The 20,425-nt window shown below is 40.1% G+C and overlaps 1 protein-coding gene across 1 annotated transcript in view; it reads left to right on the plus strand.

The window, feature by feature from the left end:
• The window catches only part of LANCL2 (LanC like glutathione S-transferase 2), a 111,594-nt gene that overhangs the window by 79,982 nt on the left and 11,187 nt on the right, over positions 1–20,425 (plus strand). Inside the window, exon 6 of the mRNA XM_065932876.1 lies at positions 599–781. Within this exon, the coding sequence (XP_065788948.1) occupies positions 599–781 (183 nt within the window). The remainder of the gene's footprint in view (positions 1–598; positions 782–20,425) is intronic.

The raw sequence follows: 20,425 nt of genomic DNA on the forward strand, positions 1-20,425 counted from the left end.
GTGACCGTTCCCACGGTCAGCAAGGAGACCTCGCTGTGGCCACAGCCCGCCTCTCCCCAGCACCTTCCCCCAGCCCAGCTGTCAGAGCCTCACCGCCTCACATAGGGAATTGAAGTCTCTTTTGCAGAAACAGCTCAGATAAAAGATTTGTAGAAATAGGTGTATGAAAGTCCCCAACTGTCTATGATGGGTAATTTTATACGTTAACTTGACTGGGCTGTGGTGCCCAGACATTTAGTCAGATGTTATTCTGGGTATTTCCGTGAGGGTGTGTAGGTGATGTTTACATTTAAACAGGTTGACTTCTGGTAAAGAAGTCTATTCTCTGCACGTGGGTGGGCTTCGTCCAGTCAGTTGAAGGCCTCCCCTGATCAAGAGGGAATCCCCAGCGGACAGCCTTCAGCTTCATCTGCAGCCTCAGCAAGTATTGATGCAAAGGTCTGCCCAGGCCTTAAGTAACCAGAGAGGTAAATTAATTCTAGTTTCATATGTTCCTCAGTATTCTAGGTAACTGATGCTTAACTGTATTAACCACAATATAGGTTTAAAAAAAAAATACTTACAGAAAAATTAATTAAATTTTTTATTTGTTTAAAAGCCAGCAGCAAAAGTGGACCAGGAAACCTTGACAGAAATGGTGAAGCCTAGTATTGATTATATGCGCCACAAGAGGTTCCGGTCTGGGAATTACCCGTCCTCACTGAGCAACGAGACGGACCGACTGGTCCACTGGTGCCACGGGGCGCCCGGCGTCATCCACATGCTCATGCAGGCGCACAAGGTCAGTGCCCGGCTGCGCGCTTGGCGCCCGGCGCGCACAGGCGGTGTGCGCCACCGCCTGAGGTTTGGTCTCGGTAACCACATTCGCTTGCAAACTGAAAACCTTCTAGGGCTAGTGTTTCTACTAGTAAACAGAAAGTCTTACCTCACTGTTCATCCCCACCATAGTTAGAGCCATAAGTGTGTATGTGTGTCTTAACCGGAATTATATTTATGCGTAAAAGAAGACCTAGATGACATCAGTGTGAATAACCAGTAAGGTAGGAGATAGCATTATGGCCACAGTGCTTTTTGTTTGACTTCGCATCATTTCATTTCCTTCCTTAAATACACCTTTGTTGCAGGATGATGTTTTGGGAACTTTTAAATCTGAATTTAAAATTATTATAAAATTATTTATAAAAGATGGACATGGCATGCAAAATTTCACACATACAGTGTATTATTGGAAATAGGCAGTGCCTTGACTTTACTGATGAACTGTAGTAGACTCTCGATCTGTCTGTGCACAGTGTTAAGAATACTGTTATTTCTCTCCTGGGCTTAGAATTACCATGTAAATTGAAATTATCATGTAAAATTGAAAAACAATTTTACTTTTCTTTTTAATGCATCTTTGTAATAGTTGATGTTTGATTTCCCCTCCTATAGATGCTACTCACATTTCACATACTCTTCTTGGTATGAATATGTATTATTTGAAATTATGTAATATTTTAGATGGTCTTGGAAAAAATGTCAAGATTTTTAATACTATTTCTGTGATGTATTAGGAATTTTGTTAATTGAAAGTGATTTCCTAACAGTTACGTTTGTGGACATTTGTGGACCTCATGGATGAAAACTGTTTTGATGAATAGTTCCAATCAGCAAGTTTCCGTGGTAGCTTGGATGGCGAAGAATCTGCCTGCAGTGCAGGAGACCTGATTTTGATTACTGGGTTGAGAAGATCCTCTGGAGAAACGAGTGGCTACCCACTCCAGTATTCTTGCCTAGAGAACCTCATGGACAGGGGAGCCTAGTGACTACAAGTCCATGGGGTTGCAAAGAGTTGGACATGACTGAGCCACTAACACTTTCACTTTTCTACCATTAGTTTTTTATTGTAAATTATACGTTATAGTAACAAAATCTTCCGCCTTCTAACCACACATTTAGGCCTTAGGGCATTAGCAGTTTGTGCGGACTCAGCCACTAATGAACAAATACTAACATTGGTCAAATAAAGTTATATTTGAAAAAGTAAATATATTGCCCAAGAAAAGCATGTAAGTCATAGCAAAGTGATATCAAAGTTATCCTTTGATTTGGGGCTAAATGTGTGAAAAAACCATACCTTCCCTTCCTGTACCCACAATCCTGCTCTGTAATTTCCACAGTAGAACTGTTAGAAATGCATCTTGATGGTCAACTCTTGACCTTGACTTTTCATCAGAAAATGTTTTCATATAAATTATTTTCTAAAATCTCATTTGTTAGTTGATTATCTCTAACATGGACTATGTTTCTTCTGGGTGATGTTTGTCAGAGTCACCTGGAGAGATTATTTTCAAACTATACTTTCTTTCCTTCTTCCTCAAGATTCTGGCACCTTCCTAATATGAAGCATCGTTCTAGACATACTAGTTTATCCGTTTGTTGTTCAGTTGTTTCTGGTTTTTTTTTACTGCTATGAATAAGCTATAGTGAACATTCTTGTACAGGTCTTTTTGTAGACTTATGTTTGCACTTATTTGGGGGCTGATAACTAGGAATGGAATTGCTGGGTCAGAAGGTGACTTGTTTAGTTTCATGAGACACTGCTAGAGCTTTTCTTAAAGGGCTGTGCCATTTTTACATTCAGTCAGCAATGTAAGAGAGTTCCAGTTGCTGCACATCTCTACCTACTCTTGGTGTTGAAAGTTGTCTTCATTTTATTCTGGTGGGTATTTCATTCTGGTTTTGATTTATGTTTTCCTGATGATTAACAATATCGAGCAATTTTGCTTGTGCTCATGGGTTGTTTGTACAGTTGAACCTTTAGCAGCACAGGTTTGAGCTTTGGGGGCCACTTATATTTGGATTTTTTTCCAGTAAATACAGTACTGTGGTACAACGCGGTCCACGATGGGTTGAATGAGGATACAGAATGGCATACAGATAGGGCCCACTGTAAACTTATACAAGGATTTTCAACTCGGTGGGAGCTAGTACCCCAGCCCCCATATTGTTCAAGGGTTAACTGTATATTTTTGTTAAGTGTCTGTTCATATCTTTGCCCCACATTGTTTTATTTATTTTTTGTCTTTTTATTATGGAGTTATAAAAATTCTTCCTATGTTCTGGTTGTAAGTCCTTTTGCAGATATGTTTTGGAAATAATTTCTCTCAGTCTGTAGTCAGCCTAATTTAATATTCTGTATGGTATCTTTTAATGAATCCAGTTTTAAATTCTGGTGAAGTCTACCTTATCAGTGTTCTGTTTTCCTTTTTTTAATGGCAACTACTTTCTGAATCTTGTCTAAGAAATTTTACTCACTCCCAGGTTATACAGGCAGTATTCTCCTACATTTTCCATGGATTTAGATTTTATATTTAGAATTGTCTCAAATTAAGTTTTATATGCTTTATGAAGGACTGAGGCTCTTTTTCATACTGTAGGAGTGTTTGTTCCCACATTGTTTGTTGCAAAGACTTATTTCCCCAGTTGATTGATATGGTACCTGTAGAGGCACTAGTTCAAAGATCAAATTACCCCGGTAAGCATAGGTTTATATCTGGGCTCTCTCTTCTGTTATTTTGGCCTCTTTATCTGTCACCATGATACCATATTGTTTGGATTACAGTAGCTTTAAGCTTTGAAATCAGGTGATTTAAGACTTCAGCTTTGTTTTTCTTTTTCAAAATTGTTTTAAATATCCCAGATCCTTTCCATTTAAATATAAAATTCAGAAATCAGTTTGTCAACCTCTGCAAAAGACGGCTATTGGGGTTATGACCGAGATTGCAGTCAACTTATAGATCATTTTGGTAGATCTGATATCGATTTTGAGTGTTCCTATCCACAAATATGGTTTCCACTGTTTATATTTTCTTTCATTTATGTCCGCAATGTTTTATAGTTTTTGATGTCTTTATATTTAAAGTGTGTCTCTTCGTAGTTGGGCCTTGTCTAGCAATGCAATTTTAACGATCGCAGCCTTTAATCTGGAAGTTTGGTTTAACAATATTTATATGCTTGGGTTTAGCTCTGCCATTTTCCCATAGATTTCTATTGGCTATGTCTTGGGACTTTTTTTTCCTTGTTTGTTTTTTCTTTCTTCCTTTTTAGGGAGGTAGGAGAGATTAATTGGATTTTTTCTGGAATTCCATTTTAGTTTCTCTGTTGACTCTGTAGTTGTATCTGTTTGCACTTTTTTTTCAGTTCAGTTCACTCACTCAGTCGTGTCCGACTCTGCGACCCAGTGGACTGGAGCACGCCAGGCTTCCCTGCCCATCATCAACTCCTGGAGTTTACTCAAACTCATGTCCATTGAGTGGGTGATGCCATCCAACCATCTCATCCTCTGTCGTCCCCTTCTTCTCCCACCTACAATCTTTCCCAGCATCAGGGTCTTTTGTAATGAGTCAGTTCTTCTCATCAGGTGGTCAAAGTAGTGGAGTTTCTTTCAGCTTCAACATCAGTCCTTCCAATGAATATTCAGGACTGGTTTCTTTTAGGATGGACTGGTTGTATCTCCTTGCAGTCCAAGGGACTCTCAAGAGTCTTCTCCAACACGACAAAAGCATCAATTCTTCGGCACTCAGCTTTGTTTATAATCCAAATCTCACATCCGTACATGACTACTGGTAAAACCATAGCATTGACTAGACGGACCTTTGTTGGCAATGTAATGTCTCTGATTTTTAACATGCTGTCTAGGTTGGTCATAACTTTTCTTCCAAGGAGTAAGTGTCTTTTAATTTCATGGCTGCAGTCACCATCTGCAGTGATTTTGGAGCCCTCAAAAAAATTAAGTCTGCCGCTGTTTCTCCATCTATTTGCCTTGAAGCGATGGGACCGGATGCCATGATCCTAGCTTTCTGAATGTTGAGATTTAAGCCAACTTTTTCACTCTCCTCTTTCGCTTTCGTCAAGAGGCTCTTCAGTTTTTCTTCACTTTCTGCCATAAGGGTGGTGTCATCTGCATATCAGAAGTTATTGATATTTCTCCCAGCAGTCTTGATTCTATCTTGTGCTTCATCCAGTCCAGCATTTCTCATGATGTACTCTGCATATAAATTAAATAAGCAGAGTGACAATATATAGCTTTGACGTACTCATTTTCCTATTTGGAGCCAGTCTGTTGGTCCATGTCCAGTTCTAACTGTTGCTTCCTGATGAGAGAGTCATTTCCTAGGCAGGTTGATAAGTCTAGGGGTCCCCAAGGAGAAGAGGGGTCTGGAATTCTCAAGGAGGAGGAAAGGACAAACTTTTTCCCCCTCTACATTCCTTAGGGTTATATAGCAATAATGTATCCTGCCTGAGGACAGTCTATGGATTAACCTTCTGGCTAGTTCTGTTATCTTAAAATGTAAATTATGGAAGTAGGTCTGGTGTGCTCTTTACAACCTCCAGCCATTCTTTTGATTCATTGGAGAGTATATAACTCCATTGCTAACACTAGCAAGTGGGTACTCTTTCTGCCCCCTTCTGATGCCTATGTCAGAAGCTTTCTCTGTCTCCTTTATACTTTAATAAAACTTTATTACACAAAGCTCTGAGTGACCAAGCCTCGTCTCTGGCCCCAGACTGAATTCTTCTCCTCCGGAGGCCGAGAATCCCAGCGTCTTTTTGTGGTTTAGCAACAACCTTTCACTGACCTGCATACAGATTTCTCAAGAGGCAGGTCAGGTGGTCTGGTATTCCCATCTCTTTCAGAATTTTCCACAGCTTGTGATGATCCACACAGTCGAAGACTTTGTAATAGTAAATAAAGCAGAAATAGATGTTTTTCTGGAACTCTCTTGCTTTTTCGATGATCCAGCAGATGTTGGCAGTTTGATCTCTGGTTCCTCTGCCTTTTCTAAAACCAGCTTAGCATCTGGAAGTTCACAGTTCACGTATTGTTGAAGCCTGGCTTGGAGAATTTTGAACATTACCAGCATGTGAGATGAGTTCAATTGTGTGGTAGTTTGAGCATTCTTTGGCATTGCCTTTCTTTGGAATTGGAATGAAAACTGACCTTTTCCAGTCCTGTGGCCACTGCTGAGTTTTCCAAATTTGCTGGCATATTGAGTACAGCATCATCTTTTAGGATTTGAAATAGCTCAACTGGAATTCTATCACCCCTGCTAGCTTTGTTCAGAGTGATGCTTCCTAAGGCCCACTTGATTTCACATTCCAGGATGTCTGACTCTAGGTGAGTGATTATACCATCGTGATTATCTGGGTCGTGAAGATCTTTTTTGTACAGTTCTTCTGTATATTCTTGCCACCTCTTTGTAATATCTTCTGCTTCTGTTAGGTCCCTACCATTTCTGTCCTTTATTGAGCCCATCTTTGCGTGATGTGTTCCCTTGGTATCTCTAATTTTCTTGAAGAGATCTCCAGTCTTTCCCATTCTGTTGTTTTTCTCTATTTCTTTGCATTGGTCACTGAGGAAGGCTTTGATATCTCTCCTTGCCATACTTTGGAACTCTGATTTCAAATGGGTGTATCTTTCCTTTTCTCCTTTGCTTTTTGCTTCTCTTCTTTTTACAGCTATTTGTAAGGCCTCCTTAGGCAGCCATTTTGCTTTTTTGCATTTCTTTTTCTTGGGGATGATCTTGCTCCCTGTCTCCTGCACAATGTCATGAACCTCCATCCATAGTTCATCAGGCACTCTGTCTATCAGATCTAGTCCCTTAAATCTATTTCTCACTTCCACTGTGTAATCATTAGGAATTTGATTTAGGTCATACCTGAATGGTCTAGTGGTTTTCCCTCCTTTCTTCAATTTAAGTCTGAATTTGGCAATAAGGAGTTCATGATCTGAGCCACAGTCAGCCCCTGGTCTTGTTTTTGCTGACTGTATAGAGCTTCTCCATCTTTGGCTGTAAAGAATCTCATCAATCTGATTTTGGTGTTGACCATCTAGTGACGTCCATGTGTAGAGTCTTCTCTTGTGTTGTTGGCAGAGGGTGTTTGCTATGACCAGTGCATTCTCTTGGCAAAACTCTATTAGCCTTTGCTCTGCTTCATTCTGTACTCCAAGGTCAAATTTGCCTGTTACTCCAGGTGTTTCTTGACTTTTCCAGCCCCCTATAATGAAAAGGACATCTTTTGGGGGTGTTAGTTCTAGACGGTCTTGTAGGTCTTCATAGAATCATTCAACTTCAACTTCTTCAGCATCACTGGTTGGGGCATAGACTTGGATTACTGTGATATTGAATGGTTTGCCTTGGAAATGAACAGAGATCATTCTGTCGTTTTTGAGATTGCATCCAAGTACTGCATTTTGGACTCTTGTTGACTATGACGAAGACTCCCTTCTAAGGGATTCTTGCCCACAGTAGTAGATATAATGGTCATCTGGGTTAAATTCGCCCATTCCATTCCATTTTAGTTTGCTGATTCCTAAAATTCCGACATTCAGTCTTGCCATCTCCTGTTTGACCACTCCCAACTTGCCTTGATTCATGGATCTAACATTCCAGGTTCTTATGCAATATTGCTCTTTACAGCATTGGACCTTGCTTCCATCACCAGTCACATCCATAACTGGGTGTTGTTTTTGCTTTGGCTCCATCCCTTCATTCTTTCTGGAGTTATTTCTCCACTGATCTCCAGTAGCATACTGGGCACCTACTGACCTGGGGAGTTCCCCTTTCGGTGTCCTATCATTTTGCCTTTTCATACTGTTCATGGGGTTCTCAAGGCAAGAATACTGAAGTGGTTTGCCATTCCCTTTTCCAGTGGACCACATTTTGTCAGAACTCTCCACCATGACCCGTCTGTCTTGGGTGACCGTACACAGCATGGTAATAGTTTCATTGAGTTAGACAAAGCTGTGATCTATGTGATTAGATTGGTTGGTTTTCTGTGATTGTGATTTTCAGTCTGTCTGCCATTGATGGAGAAGGACAAGAGGCTTATGGAAGGTTCCTGATGGGATAGACTGACTGAGGGGGAAACTGGGTCTTGTTCTGAGGGGTGGGGCCATGCTCAGTGAATCTAATCCAATTTTCTGTTGATGGCTAGAGCTGTGTTCCCTCCCTGCTGTTACCTGGGACCAATCTATGGTGGAGTGACTTCCTTGGTGGCTCAGATGTAGGAGACTCAGGTTTAATCCCTGGGTTGGAAAGATCTCCTGGAAAAGGAAATGGCAACCCACTCTAATATTCTTGCCTGGAAAATCCCATGGACACAGGAGCCTGCTAGGCTACAGTTCCTGGCGTCACAAACAGTCGGCTTCAGTTTCACTTTCACTTTCAAACTATGGTGGAGGTGATGAAGATAATGGTGACCTCCTTCAAGAGATCCCACGCATGTACTGCTACACTCTGTGCCCCCAACCCTGTAGCAGGCCACCACCGACCCACGCCTCTGCTGGAGGCTCCTGGACACTCACGGGCAAGTCTGGGCCAGTCTCTTGTGGGGTCACAGCTCCATTCTCCTGGGTCCTGGTGCACAAGGTTCTGTTTGTGCCCTCCAAGAGTCTATTTCCCAGTCTTGTGTAAATTCTGGCAACTCTATGGTGGGATTAATGGTGACCTCCTCCAAGAGGGCTTATTCCATACCCAAGTCTACTGCACCCAGAGCCCCTGTCCCTGTGACAGCCCACCACTGACCTGTGCCTCCACAGGAGATGCTCAGACACAGTTCTGTCTCAGTCTCTGTGGGTTCCCTGGGTCCTGGGGTACACAAGGTTTGTTTGAGCCCTCTGAGCATCACTGGCAGGAATGAGGTTTGATTCTAAATGCGAATTTGCCCCTACCATTTTGCTGGGGCTTCTCCTTTGCCCCTGGACATGGGGTATCTCCTCAAATCCGCTCCAGCGCCTACCATCCTACTGGGTATTCTCTGACCTTGGATGAGGGCTATCTCCTCTTGGCTGGTCCAGCAAAGCGCAGCTGCAGCTCCTGACCTTCGATGTGGGGTATCTTTTCTCGGCTGCTCACTGCTCATTTTTTAGTGGTACATCTTTAATATTTCAGTATAGAAATTGCAGTATATATCCTTAACTTTTCACAGTCTCCTTAGAATTAACATTGTGCATTTCACATAAAAAAGAAGAAAGTAGTAAGTGCCAAGTTCTCTTGACTGCAGTTCTGTATATCTTTATTACATCTGTCAGTCGTATAAATCAACAAATGTTATAAACCGGTGTTATAATTTTTAGTTTTATAATTTTTGCTTTTTAAATAGTATTTTAAAGAAATTAAGACAAAGAAGATGGTCTTTGATGTTTATTTGTATATTTGTTCTTTATAGCACTCTTCATTCCTTCTTGAAGATCCAGATCTCTGTCTGGTATTATTTCCTTCAGGCTGAAGAGCTTCCTTTAGCATTTCTTTCTCTCTTTTTTTTTTTTTTTTTGGTCCATTTATTTTTATTAGTTGGAGGCTAATTACTTTACAATATTGTAGTGGTTTTTGTCATACACTGACATGAATCAGCCATGGATTTACATGTATTCCCCATGCCAATCCCCCCTCCCACCTCCCTCTCCACCCAATTCCTCTGGGTCTTCCCATTGCACCAGCCCTGAGCACTTGTCTTATACATCCAGCCTGGGCTGGTGATCTGTTTCACCCTAGATAATATACATGTTTCCATGCTGTTCTCTCGAAACATCCCACCCTTGCCTTCTCCCGCAGAGTCCAAAATTCTGTTCTGTACATCTGTGTCTCTTTTTCTGTTTTGTATATAGGGTTATCATTACCATCTTTCTAAATTCCATATATATGCATTATTATACTATATTGGTCTTTATCTTTCTGGCTTACTTCACTCTGTATGATGGGCTCCAGTTTCATCCATCTCATTAGAACTGATTCAAATGAATTCTTTTTAATGGCTGAGTAATATTCCATTGTGTATTTGTGCCACAGCTTCCTTATCCATTCATCTGCTGATGGGCATCTAGGTTGCTTCCATGTCCTGGCTATTATAAACAGTGCTGCGATGAACATTGGGGTGCACGTGTCTCTTTCAGATCTGGTTTCCTTGGTGTGTGTGCCCAGAAGTGGGATTGCTGGGTCATATGGCAGTTCTAATTCCAATTTTTTAAGAAATCTCCACACTGTTCTCCATAGCGGCTGTACTAGTTTGCATTCCCACCAACAGTGTAAGAGGGTTCCCTTTTCTCCACACCCTCTCCAGCATTTATTGCTTGTAGACTTTTGGATAGCAGCCATCCTGACTGGCGTGTAATGGTACCTCATTGTGGTTTTGATTTGCATTTCTCTGATAATGAGTGATGTTGAGCGTCTTTTCATGTGTTTGTTAGCCATCTGTATGTCTTCTTTGGAGAAATGTCTGTTTAGTTCTTTGGCCCATTTTTTGATTGGGTCATTTATTTTTCTGGAATTGAGCTTCAGGAGTTGCTTGTATATTTTTGAGATTAATCCTTTGTCTGTTGCTTCGTTTGCTATTATTTTCTCCTAATCTGAGGGCTGTCTTTTCACCTTGCTTAGAGTTTCCTTTGTTGTGCAAAAGCTTTTAAGTTTAATTAGGTCCCATTTGTTTATTTTTGCTTTTATTTCCAATATTCTGGGAGGTGGGTCATAGAGGATCCTGCTGTGATTTATGTCGGAGAGAGTTTTGCCTATGTTCTCCTCTAGGAGTTTTATAGTCTCTGGCCTTACATTTAGATCTTTAATCCATTTTGAGTTTATTTTTGTGAATGGTGTTAGAAAGTGTTCTAGTTTCATTCTCTTACAAGTGGTTGACCAGTTTTCCCAGCACCACTTGTTAAAGAGATTGTCTTTTTTCCATTGTATATTCTTGCCTCCTTTGTCAAAGATAAGGTGTCCATGGGTTCGTGCATTTATCTCTGGGCTTTCTATTCTGTTCCATTGATCTATATTTCTGTCTTTGTGCCAGTACCATACTGTCTTGATGACTGTGGCTTTGTAGTAGAGTCTGAAGTCAGGCAGGTTGATTCCTCCAGTTCCATTCTTCTTTCTCAAGATTACTTTGGCTATTCGAGGTTTTTTGTATTTCCATACAAATTGTGAAATTATTTGTTCTAGATCTGTGAGAAATACCGATGGTATCTTGATAGGGATTTCATTGAATCTATAGATTGCTTTGGGTAGTATAGCCATTTTGACAATATTGATTCTTCCAATCCATGACCATGGTATATTTCTCCATCTGTTTGTGTCCTCTTTGATTTGTTTCATCAGTGTTTTATAGTTTTCTATGTATAGGTCTTTTGTTTCTTTAGGTAGATATACTCCTAAGTATTTTATTCTTTTTGTTGCAATGGTGATTGGTATTGTTTCCTTAATTTCTCTTTCTGTTTTCTCATTGTTAGTGTATAGGAATGCAAGGGATTTCTGTGTGTTAATTTTATATCCTGCATCTTTACTGTATTCATTGATTAGCTCTAGTAATTTTCTGGTAAGAGTCTTTAGGGTTTTCTATGTAGAGGATCCTGTCATCTGCAAACAGCGAGAGTTTCACTTCTTCTTTTCCTATCTGGATTCCTTTTACTTCTTTTTCTGCTCTGATTGCTGTGGCCAAAACTTCCAGAACTATGTTGAATAGTAGTGGTGAGAGTGGGCACCCTTGTCTTGTTCCTGATTTCAGGGGAAATGCTTTCAATTTTTCACCATTGAGGGTAATTTAGCATTTCTTATAGTCAGTTTGGTAACAACACATTGATTATCAGTTGTTACTTATCACTTGTCTTTATTTCATCTTCATTCTTTTTTTTTTTTAATGGAAAGTAAAGGACAGTGTATTTTAGTTGTAACGTATACTTTTGGATCCCAACATGTTACTAAATGTCTCAGGCCCTGCCTCAGGTACATAGCACCATACAGGCACCCAGCTGTTCTGCCTGGAACCACACTCTTGAATGCACCAGCTGGAACTCCCTTCACCTGGCTTTGGCTTATTCAGCAGATTACTTAAGAGAGGGTGATCCATTGTCAAAGAGGTGATTCTTGCAAGGAATGCATGTCTGGCAAACAGCCTTCAGTTTGTTGGTTGTTGTGGTATTTGTGGTAACAAAGATTTTGTATCTTTTTCCTGATTTAAGGAAATTTCTTGTGGTTCTCTGTGATGATGATGTATGGTTCTTGACATCTAAATGAACCAATAAAATTCTAACAGTAGAATTCCTACTGTTTCATATTCCTGTGAGATTAGTGTGTGGGTATTTTGTACCAAATTGCTTTATAGATTTCAAGGTGAGCTTGACGTTTTGGGAGTACTGGTTCATCTACATTACACACCAAGGAACTTTTCCTAATATAGGTGAACATTTTGGTTATTTCCTGGTTGTTCCAACAGTGGTCATTTTTATGGGCAAAATCTGAAGCCATCCCTCTGGTTGGTGCTTCAGTCTTCCTTCTACATCTTGTGGTGATTTGTGAAGAATGCTCCCCTTATCATGAACATTTAAATCAATTCTGCAGACATTTCTTTATTATTCCAAAAACTGCAGAGAACAGGGGTTTTGTAATAACTGATCCAGAAATCCTATGACTTTAAGAATGCCTAACAATAAGAATCAGTGGTTGTAAAGTAATTAGCCTCCAACTAATGACTGGTTCCAAATAGGAAAAAGAGACTGTATATTGTCACCATGCTTATTTAACTTATATGCAGAGTACATCATGAGAAACGCTGGGCTGGAAGAAGCACAAGCTGGAATCAAGATAGCTGGGAGAAATATCAATAACCTCAGATATGCAGATGACACCACCCTTATGGCAGAAAGTGAAGAGGAACTAAAAAGCCTCTTGATGAAAGTGAAAGAGGAGAGTGAAAAAAATTGGCTTAGAGCTCAACATTCAGAAAGCTAAGGTCATGGTATCTGGTCCCATCACTTCATGGGAAATAGATGGGGAGACAGTGGAAACAAGTCAGACTTTATTTTTTGGGGCTCCCAAATCACTGCAGATGGTGACTGCAGCCATGAAATTAAAAGACACTTACTCCTTGGAAGGAAGGTTATGACCAACCTAGATATCATATTAAAAAGCAGAGACATTACTTTGCCAACAAAGGTCTGTCTGGTCAAGGCTATGGTTTTTCCAGTGGTCATGTATGGATGTGAGAGTTGGACGGTGAAGAAAGCTGAGCGCCAAAAAATTGATGCTTTTGAACTGTGGTGTTGGAGAAGACTCTTGAGAGTCCCTTGAACTGCAAGGAGATCCAAGCAGTCCATCCTAAAGGAGATCAGTCCTGGGTGTTCATTGGAAGGACTGATGCTGAAGCTGTCACTCCAATATTTTGGCCTCCTCATGTGAAGAGTTGACTCATTGGAAAAGACCCTGATGCTGGGAGGGTTTGGGGGCAGGAGGAGAAGGGGGCAACAGAAGGATGAGATGGCTGGATGGCATCACCAACTCGATGGACATGGGTTTGAGTAAACTCCGGGAGTTGGTGATGGACAGGGAGGCCTGGTGTGCTGCGATTCAGGGGGTCGCAAAGAGTCGGACACGACTGAGCGACTGAATTGAACTGACTGAATAAAAATAAATGGATAAAAAAAAACAAAGGAAAAAAAAAGACTCAGTGATAAAGAATCTACCTGCCAATTCAGGAGATGCAGGAGATGTGCATTCGATCCCTGGGTCAGGAAGATCCCTGGAGGAGGAAATAGCAACCCACTCCAGTATTCTTGCCTGAAGAATCCCATGGACAGAGGAACCTAGTGGGCTACAGTCCATGGGGTTGCAAAGAGTCAGACATGAATTAACGACTGAGCACGCACAGCAATAAACAAAAGCAGTGATGGAGATGAATACTCCTCTATACTTGGGAAAACTCAATTCTTCCACCCCATCAAATTGGCTGCTAAGTGGAAGATGTTAAAAAAACAAAAAACTGAAGTTGCTTTTTTTAATTGTTATGGGGTTCCATCTCTCCAAGTCTTATAATGAAAATGCCTCTTAGGAATTATTTTTTTAATTAACTAGTGAAATACTGTAAGTTAATAAAGTAAGTATTATTTCTGGAAGAGGTCTAATCACCTGAAACTTCACTTCTGCTTGTGAGAATTGAAATAAAAAGTTAAGTAGTTTTATTAACTTTGTGTCATGTTAGTTTCTTGGCAAGTCCAAGTCCTGTCACCAATTCAGCTTCACTGAATATGAGCTCATATTTTTACCTTTTTTCATATTTTCCTTAAAAGCTTTAATTTTAATAGTTGAAACCATTTTGAAGAAGATAAACGAAATATATGATAAAAAGGTGAAAACTTTAAGAAGAAAGGGAAAAGCCTTCATTTCCTTGGAGCAGACATTGTTATTTGGTGTTTATGAGGGAACGATAAACACCATGGCAATATGGCAAATAATGATTTGCACCCCACAAGCTGTTCCATATAGTCATGTATTAAACCATAAAAGAAAAAAATCAACCCAATTTTCCCTTGGAAAAGGGAGTAATATCAGAATATTATAGCTCAATGGAGAAGCTCACAAGATACTAAAAAATTATGAATTTTATTTCATACCTTGAAATCCACAGCAGGGTTCTAAAGAGGAGACGAGGAGCAAGGTCTCAGTGACCAGGTCTGAAGGAGGGGAGAGTATGTTCTAGTCCAGTGGCTCCAAAGAGTTACATTCACTCTGAAGAGGATTAGACATGAAACAGTGTGATCTCAGAGGGCTCTGGAACCACTGGCATCTTCTGTTCACTCTCGTTTATTTTTTTTTTAATTGGAGTATAGTTGAACAGTATGAAAAGGCAAAAAGATATGACACTGAAACATGAGCCTCCTATGTCAGTAGGTGTCCAATATACTACAGGGCAAGAACAGAGAAATAGCTCAAAAAGATGAAGAGGGTGAGCCAAAGCGGAAACAACACCTGACTGTAAATATGTCTGGTGGTGAAAGTAAAGTAAGATGTGTAAGGAACAATATTGCATAGGAACCTGGAATGTTAGGTCCATGAATCAAGATAAATTGGATGTGGTCAAACCAGAGATGGCAAGAGTGAACACTGACATTTTAGGAATCAGTGAACTAAAATGGACAGGAATGGCCAAATTTAATTCAGATGACTGTTGTATCTACTACTGTGGGCAAGAATCCCTTAGAAGAAATGGAGTACCCCTCATATTCAACAAAAGAGTCTGAAATGCAATCCTTCGGTGTAATCTCAAAAGCAACAGAATGAACTTGGTTTATTTCTAAGGCAAACTATTCAACTACATAGTAATCCAAGTCTGTGCCCCAACCACTAATGCTGAAGAAACTGAACTTGGAATGATTCTCTGAAGACCTACAAGTCCTTCTGGCACTAACACCAACAATAAGATGTCCTTTTCATCATAGGGGACTGGAATGCAAAAGTTGGAAGTCAAGAGATAGCCTGGAGTAACAGGCAAGTGTGGCCTTGAAATAGAAAATGAAGCAGGGCAAAGGCTCACAGTTTTGCCAAGAGAACACACTGGTCATAGCAAAAACCCTCTTCCAACAACAGGAGAGATGACTCTACATGTGGACATCATCAGTACCAAAATCAGATTGATTATATTCTTTGCAGCCAAAGATGGAGAAGCTCTACACAGTCTGCAAAAACAAGACCTGGAGCTAACTGTGGATCAGACCATCAGTTCCTTATTGCAAAATACAAGAAAGTAGGGAAAACCATGAGGCCATTCATATATGACCTAAATCCAATCCCTTATGATTATGCAGTGTAGGTGATGAATAGATTCAAGGGATTAGATCTGGTAGACAGAATGCCTGAAGAACTATGGATGGAGGTTCATGGCATTGTACAGGAGGTAGTAACCAAAACCATCCCCAAGAAAAGAAATGTAACAGCAAGACAAAGTGGTGGTCTGAGGACGCCTTGCAAATAGCTGAGAAAAGAAGAAAAGCAAAAGGCAAAGGAAAGGGAAAGATACACCCAACTGAATACAGAGTTCTAGAGAATAGCAAGGAGAGATAAGAAAGCCTTCCTCAGTGGTCATTGTAAAGAAATAGAGGAAAACAATAGAATGGAAAAGAATAGAGATCTCTTCAAGAAAATTAGAGATACCCAGGGAACATTTCATGCAAAGATGGGCACAATAAAGGAATAAAGAAACAGTAAGGACCTAACAGAAGCAGAAGAGATTAAGAAGAGGTGGCAAGAATACACAGAAGAACTATACAAAGAACATCTTAATGACCCAGATAACCACGATTGTGTGATCACTCACCTAGAGCCAGACATCCTGGAGTGTGAAGTCAAGTGGGTCTTAGAAGCATTCCTATGAGCAAAGCTAGAGGAGGTGATGGAATTCCAGCTGAGCTGTTTCAGATCCTAAAAGATGGTGCTGTGAAAGTGTTGCACTCAATATGCCAGCAAATTTGGAAAACTCAGCAGTGGCCACAGGACTAGAAAAGGTCAGTTTTCATTCCAATCCCAATGAAAGGCAAGGCCAAAGAATATTAAAATCACTGTACAATAGCACTCATTTTACATGCTATAAGGTAATCCTCAAAATCTTCCAAGCTAGGCTTCAGGAGTACGTGAATTGAGAACTTTCAGATGTACAAGCTGAATTTAGAAAAGACAGAGGAACCAGAACTACTTGTCACCTTCCACTGGATCATAGAAAAAGGAAGCGTATTCCCAAAAAAAATCTGCTTTGTTGACTATGCTAAAGCCTTTGACTGTGTGGATCACAACAAACTGGAAAATTCTTAAAGAGATGGGAATACCTTACCTGCCTCCTGAGAAACCTGTATGCAGGTCAAAAAGCAACAGTTAGAACCAAACATGGAACAACAGACTGATTCCAAATTGGGAAAAGAGTACATCAAGGCTCCTTTGTCACCCTGCTTATGTAATTTATATGCAGAGTACATAATGTGTAATGCCGCGCTGGATGAAGCTCAAGCTGGAATCAAGATTTCCGGGAGACATATCAATAAACTCAGAAATGTAGATGATACAACTCTAATGGCAGAAAGTGAAGAGGAGCTAAAGAGCTTCTTGATGAAAGTGAAAGAGGAGAGTGAAAAAGCTAGCTTAAAACTCAGCATTCAAAGAAAAACCCAAGATATGGCATCTGGTCTGGATGCTTCATGGCAAATAAATGGGGAAACAATGGAAACAGTGACAGAATTTATTTTCTTAGGCTCCAAAATCACTGCAGACAGTGACTGCAGCCATGAAAGACGCTTGCTCCATGGAAGAAAAGCTATGACAAACCTACATAGCATATAAAAAAGCAGAAAGATCACTTTACTGACAAAGGTATGTGTAGTCAAAAGCCTGTGGTTTTTCCAGTAGTCATGTGTGGATATGAGTGTTGGACCATAAAGAAGGCGGAGTGCTGAACAGTTGATGATTTCAAACTGTGGTGTTGGAGAAGACTCTTGAGAGAGTCCTTTGGACTTCAAGGAGATCAAACCAGTCAGTCCTAAAGGAAATCAACTTGGAATGTTCATCGGATGCTGAAGTTGAAGCTCCAATACTTTGGCCACCTGATGCGAAGAGCCAATTTGCTGGAAAAGTCCCTGATACTGGGAAAGAATGAGGGCAAGCAGAGAAGGGTGTGACAGAGTATAAGATGGTCAGATGGCATCACTGACTTAATGGATGTGAGTTTGAGCAAACGCTGGGAGATAGCAAAGGACAGGGAAGCCTGGCATGCTACAGTTCATGGGGTTGCAGGGAGTCAGAAATGACTTGGCTACTGAACATCAACATAGTTGATTTACAGTGTCATTGTTAGTTTCACGTGTATAACACACACATACATATATATATATAATTTTTTTAGATTCCACATATAAGTGATATCATATGTTATTTGGCTTATTTCACTTAGTATGTTAATCTCTAGGTCCATCCATATTGCTGCAAATGGCATTATTTCAGTCTTGTACTATTTCAGAGCAATATTGCATTGTGTATATGTACCACATCTTTATCTATTCATCTGTCAGTGGATATTTAGGTTGCTTCCAGGCTCTTGTAAATTCCACCTTCATTCTTTGAAGATACTTTTGCTGAATATCTATGCTGACAGTTCTTTTTTCTCTTTCAGTTCTTTAAAGATACTGCTCCACAGTCTTCTGACCTAAACTGTTTCTAAGATGTTAGTCTTTTTTTTTTTTTGCTATATTTTTCTTCCTAGTATGTGTTTTCTCTGGAAGCTCTTGACATTTCCTCTTACTTTTTGGTTTTCAGTATTTTATCAGGTATCTATGTATATCTGTATTTATCCTGCTTGAGAGCCTTTGAGTTTTTGACTTGTAATTGTGTGTCTTTCACTACACTTGGTAAATGTTAGGCCTTTAATTTCCAACAGGCCCCTAAGGCTTTTGTTTTTAATTTGTTTTCTGTAATTCAGATTGTATAATTTCTATTTATTTAGCTTCGTGTTCACTAATGATTTCTTCTGTATTAAGTCTTACCAGTAAGTTTTTAATTTCACCTATTGGTATTTTATCAGTTTTTTAATATCTTTCCTTTTTTTTTCTATCATAACAATTCTCATTGACATTTTGATTCATATAACAGAAAAGTGATCAGATGGAAAGAGGTAGCAAATATTTTGGTAAAACTGTTTTCCTAAATTACAAGAAGCATATTCTGAACAAAATAATAATTATTTTACTAATGTGATCAAAGCTATTCTTTTTTCTTCCTCTTTCTGATTTTTTTCTCTTCTTCTTTTAAATGTATTTATTTTTAATTGCAAGATAATTCCTTTACAATATTGTGTTATCAAACAGCCATAGTACACATGCGTCCCACCCCTCTAGGTTGTCACGGAGCCTGGGTTTGAGCTCCCTGAGTGATACAGCAGATTTCCATTGGTTATCTCTTTTACATACGTTAGTATATATGCTTCCAAGCTGTTCTCTCCATTCATCTCACCCTTTCCTTCCACCTCACTGCTTGTGTCCATAACTCTGTTCTCTATGTGTCACCATTGCTGCCCAGCAAATAGGTTCCTCAGTACCATCTTTCTAGATCCCATATATATGCATTAATATTCAATATTTGTATTTATCTTTTCTGACTTACTTCGCTCTGTATAATAGGCTCTAGGTTCATCCACCTCACTAGAACTGACTCATGTGCATTCCTTTTATGGCTGAGTAGCATTCCATTCCATATGTACCTCAGCTTCTTTATCCTCCATTCATCTGTCAATGGATATGTAGGTTGCTTCCATGTCTTAGCTATTATAAATAGTGCTGCAGTGAACATTTGGTTACATGTGTTTTTTTCAATTTTTGTTTCCTTAGGGTATATGCCTAGAAGTGGTCTTGCTGGGTAGTTGGTAGTTTTATTCCTAATTTTTTAAGGAATCTCCATACTGTCTTTCATAGTGGCTGTATCCATTTACATTCCCACTAGCAGTGCAAGAGGGTGGCCTGTTCTCCACATCCTCTCCAGCACTTGTTTGTGTGGATTTTTTGATCATGGCCATTCTGGCTGGTGTGAGGTGATACCTGTTTCTTTCTATAGTGATGTTTCTCTGAGATTTCTGAAGCATTCTCTGATGCTGAGTATTGTTTCTTTTTTATCCTTAAAGATTTTTAATAACTGTCCCAAATCCTTGCCTTTATTTTCAACATTTGGTCATCTCAGCATCAGTCCATTTTGTTACATGAGCAAACAGGCTCAGAGAAGTTACGATGACTTACCCAAAGTTATACAGTCAGTAGTTGTGGGAGAGGGAATCTAACCAGTGTCTTCTGACTCCAGATCCCTTATGTTGTCCTCTGCATTGCCCGTCTCTTCAGACTTTCTGTCATGACACTTCTCAGGAAATTTAGCATTTGAGAGAAGCAATGTCAATCAGTAAATAGATTTTTCTGGCCAAGTTATAATGGCTACAATGTAGAAAAGATAAAGTCTGTGGTTAAATCTGGGGGCTTTGTTCCGTGTTCATTAAATTTCCAAATGTCCCACTATCAAAAGTAGCTCCTCACTTGCAGCATGAGTGTGTGATGGTGGTGGGTGTGGTGGCTGTGCGCCTGGTCCTGAAGAAGGAAGGGAAAGTGCACTGTACCCAGTGCACCTCCCGCAGCTTCAGCCTAAGCAGGGGAGCAGGGGAGCAGGGGCTCTGCCTGATTTCACGTACTCCTGGAGACCACTGGGAAGGATGAAGGCGCCAGAGGTTTCCTTTAGGACTGGGCTTATTCTCTGTACTTTCATGACACAGCCTCTGAACAAGCCTCCCTTTGAAACGGAGCAGGACCCTATGGTCCTAGTCCCCCACCCCATCATGTCCTCTGCCTGCCTTTTGCCTGTGGAACACTTTAGTCAAAGAATAAGTTTAATCAGAGAAGTAAGAAATGTGGAAACAAAGGAAAAAAGTCTAAGGAGACTAAATAATAATAACATAGTCATTAAACATCGTCAGGGACCTTTATTTCTTTCTCATGGGCTGTAGATAATATTCTGAGCCATATTCTGTGAGCTGTCTTATAGATACTAAAACACCAGGTGGAGAAGTGAGAGCCTCAGTTCCTAGGCAGCCTGATAAGAAGTCCAGG

The sequence above is a fragment of the Muntiacus reevesi genome, chromosome 4 (genome assembly GCF_963930625.1).
Source record: "Muntiacus reevesi chromosome 4, mMunRee1.1, whole genome shotgun sequence".
Taxonomy (NCBI): Eukaryota; Metazoa; Chordata; class Mammalia; order Artiodactyla; family Cervidae; genus Muntiacus; species Muntiacus reevesi.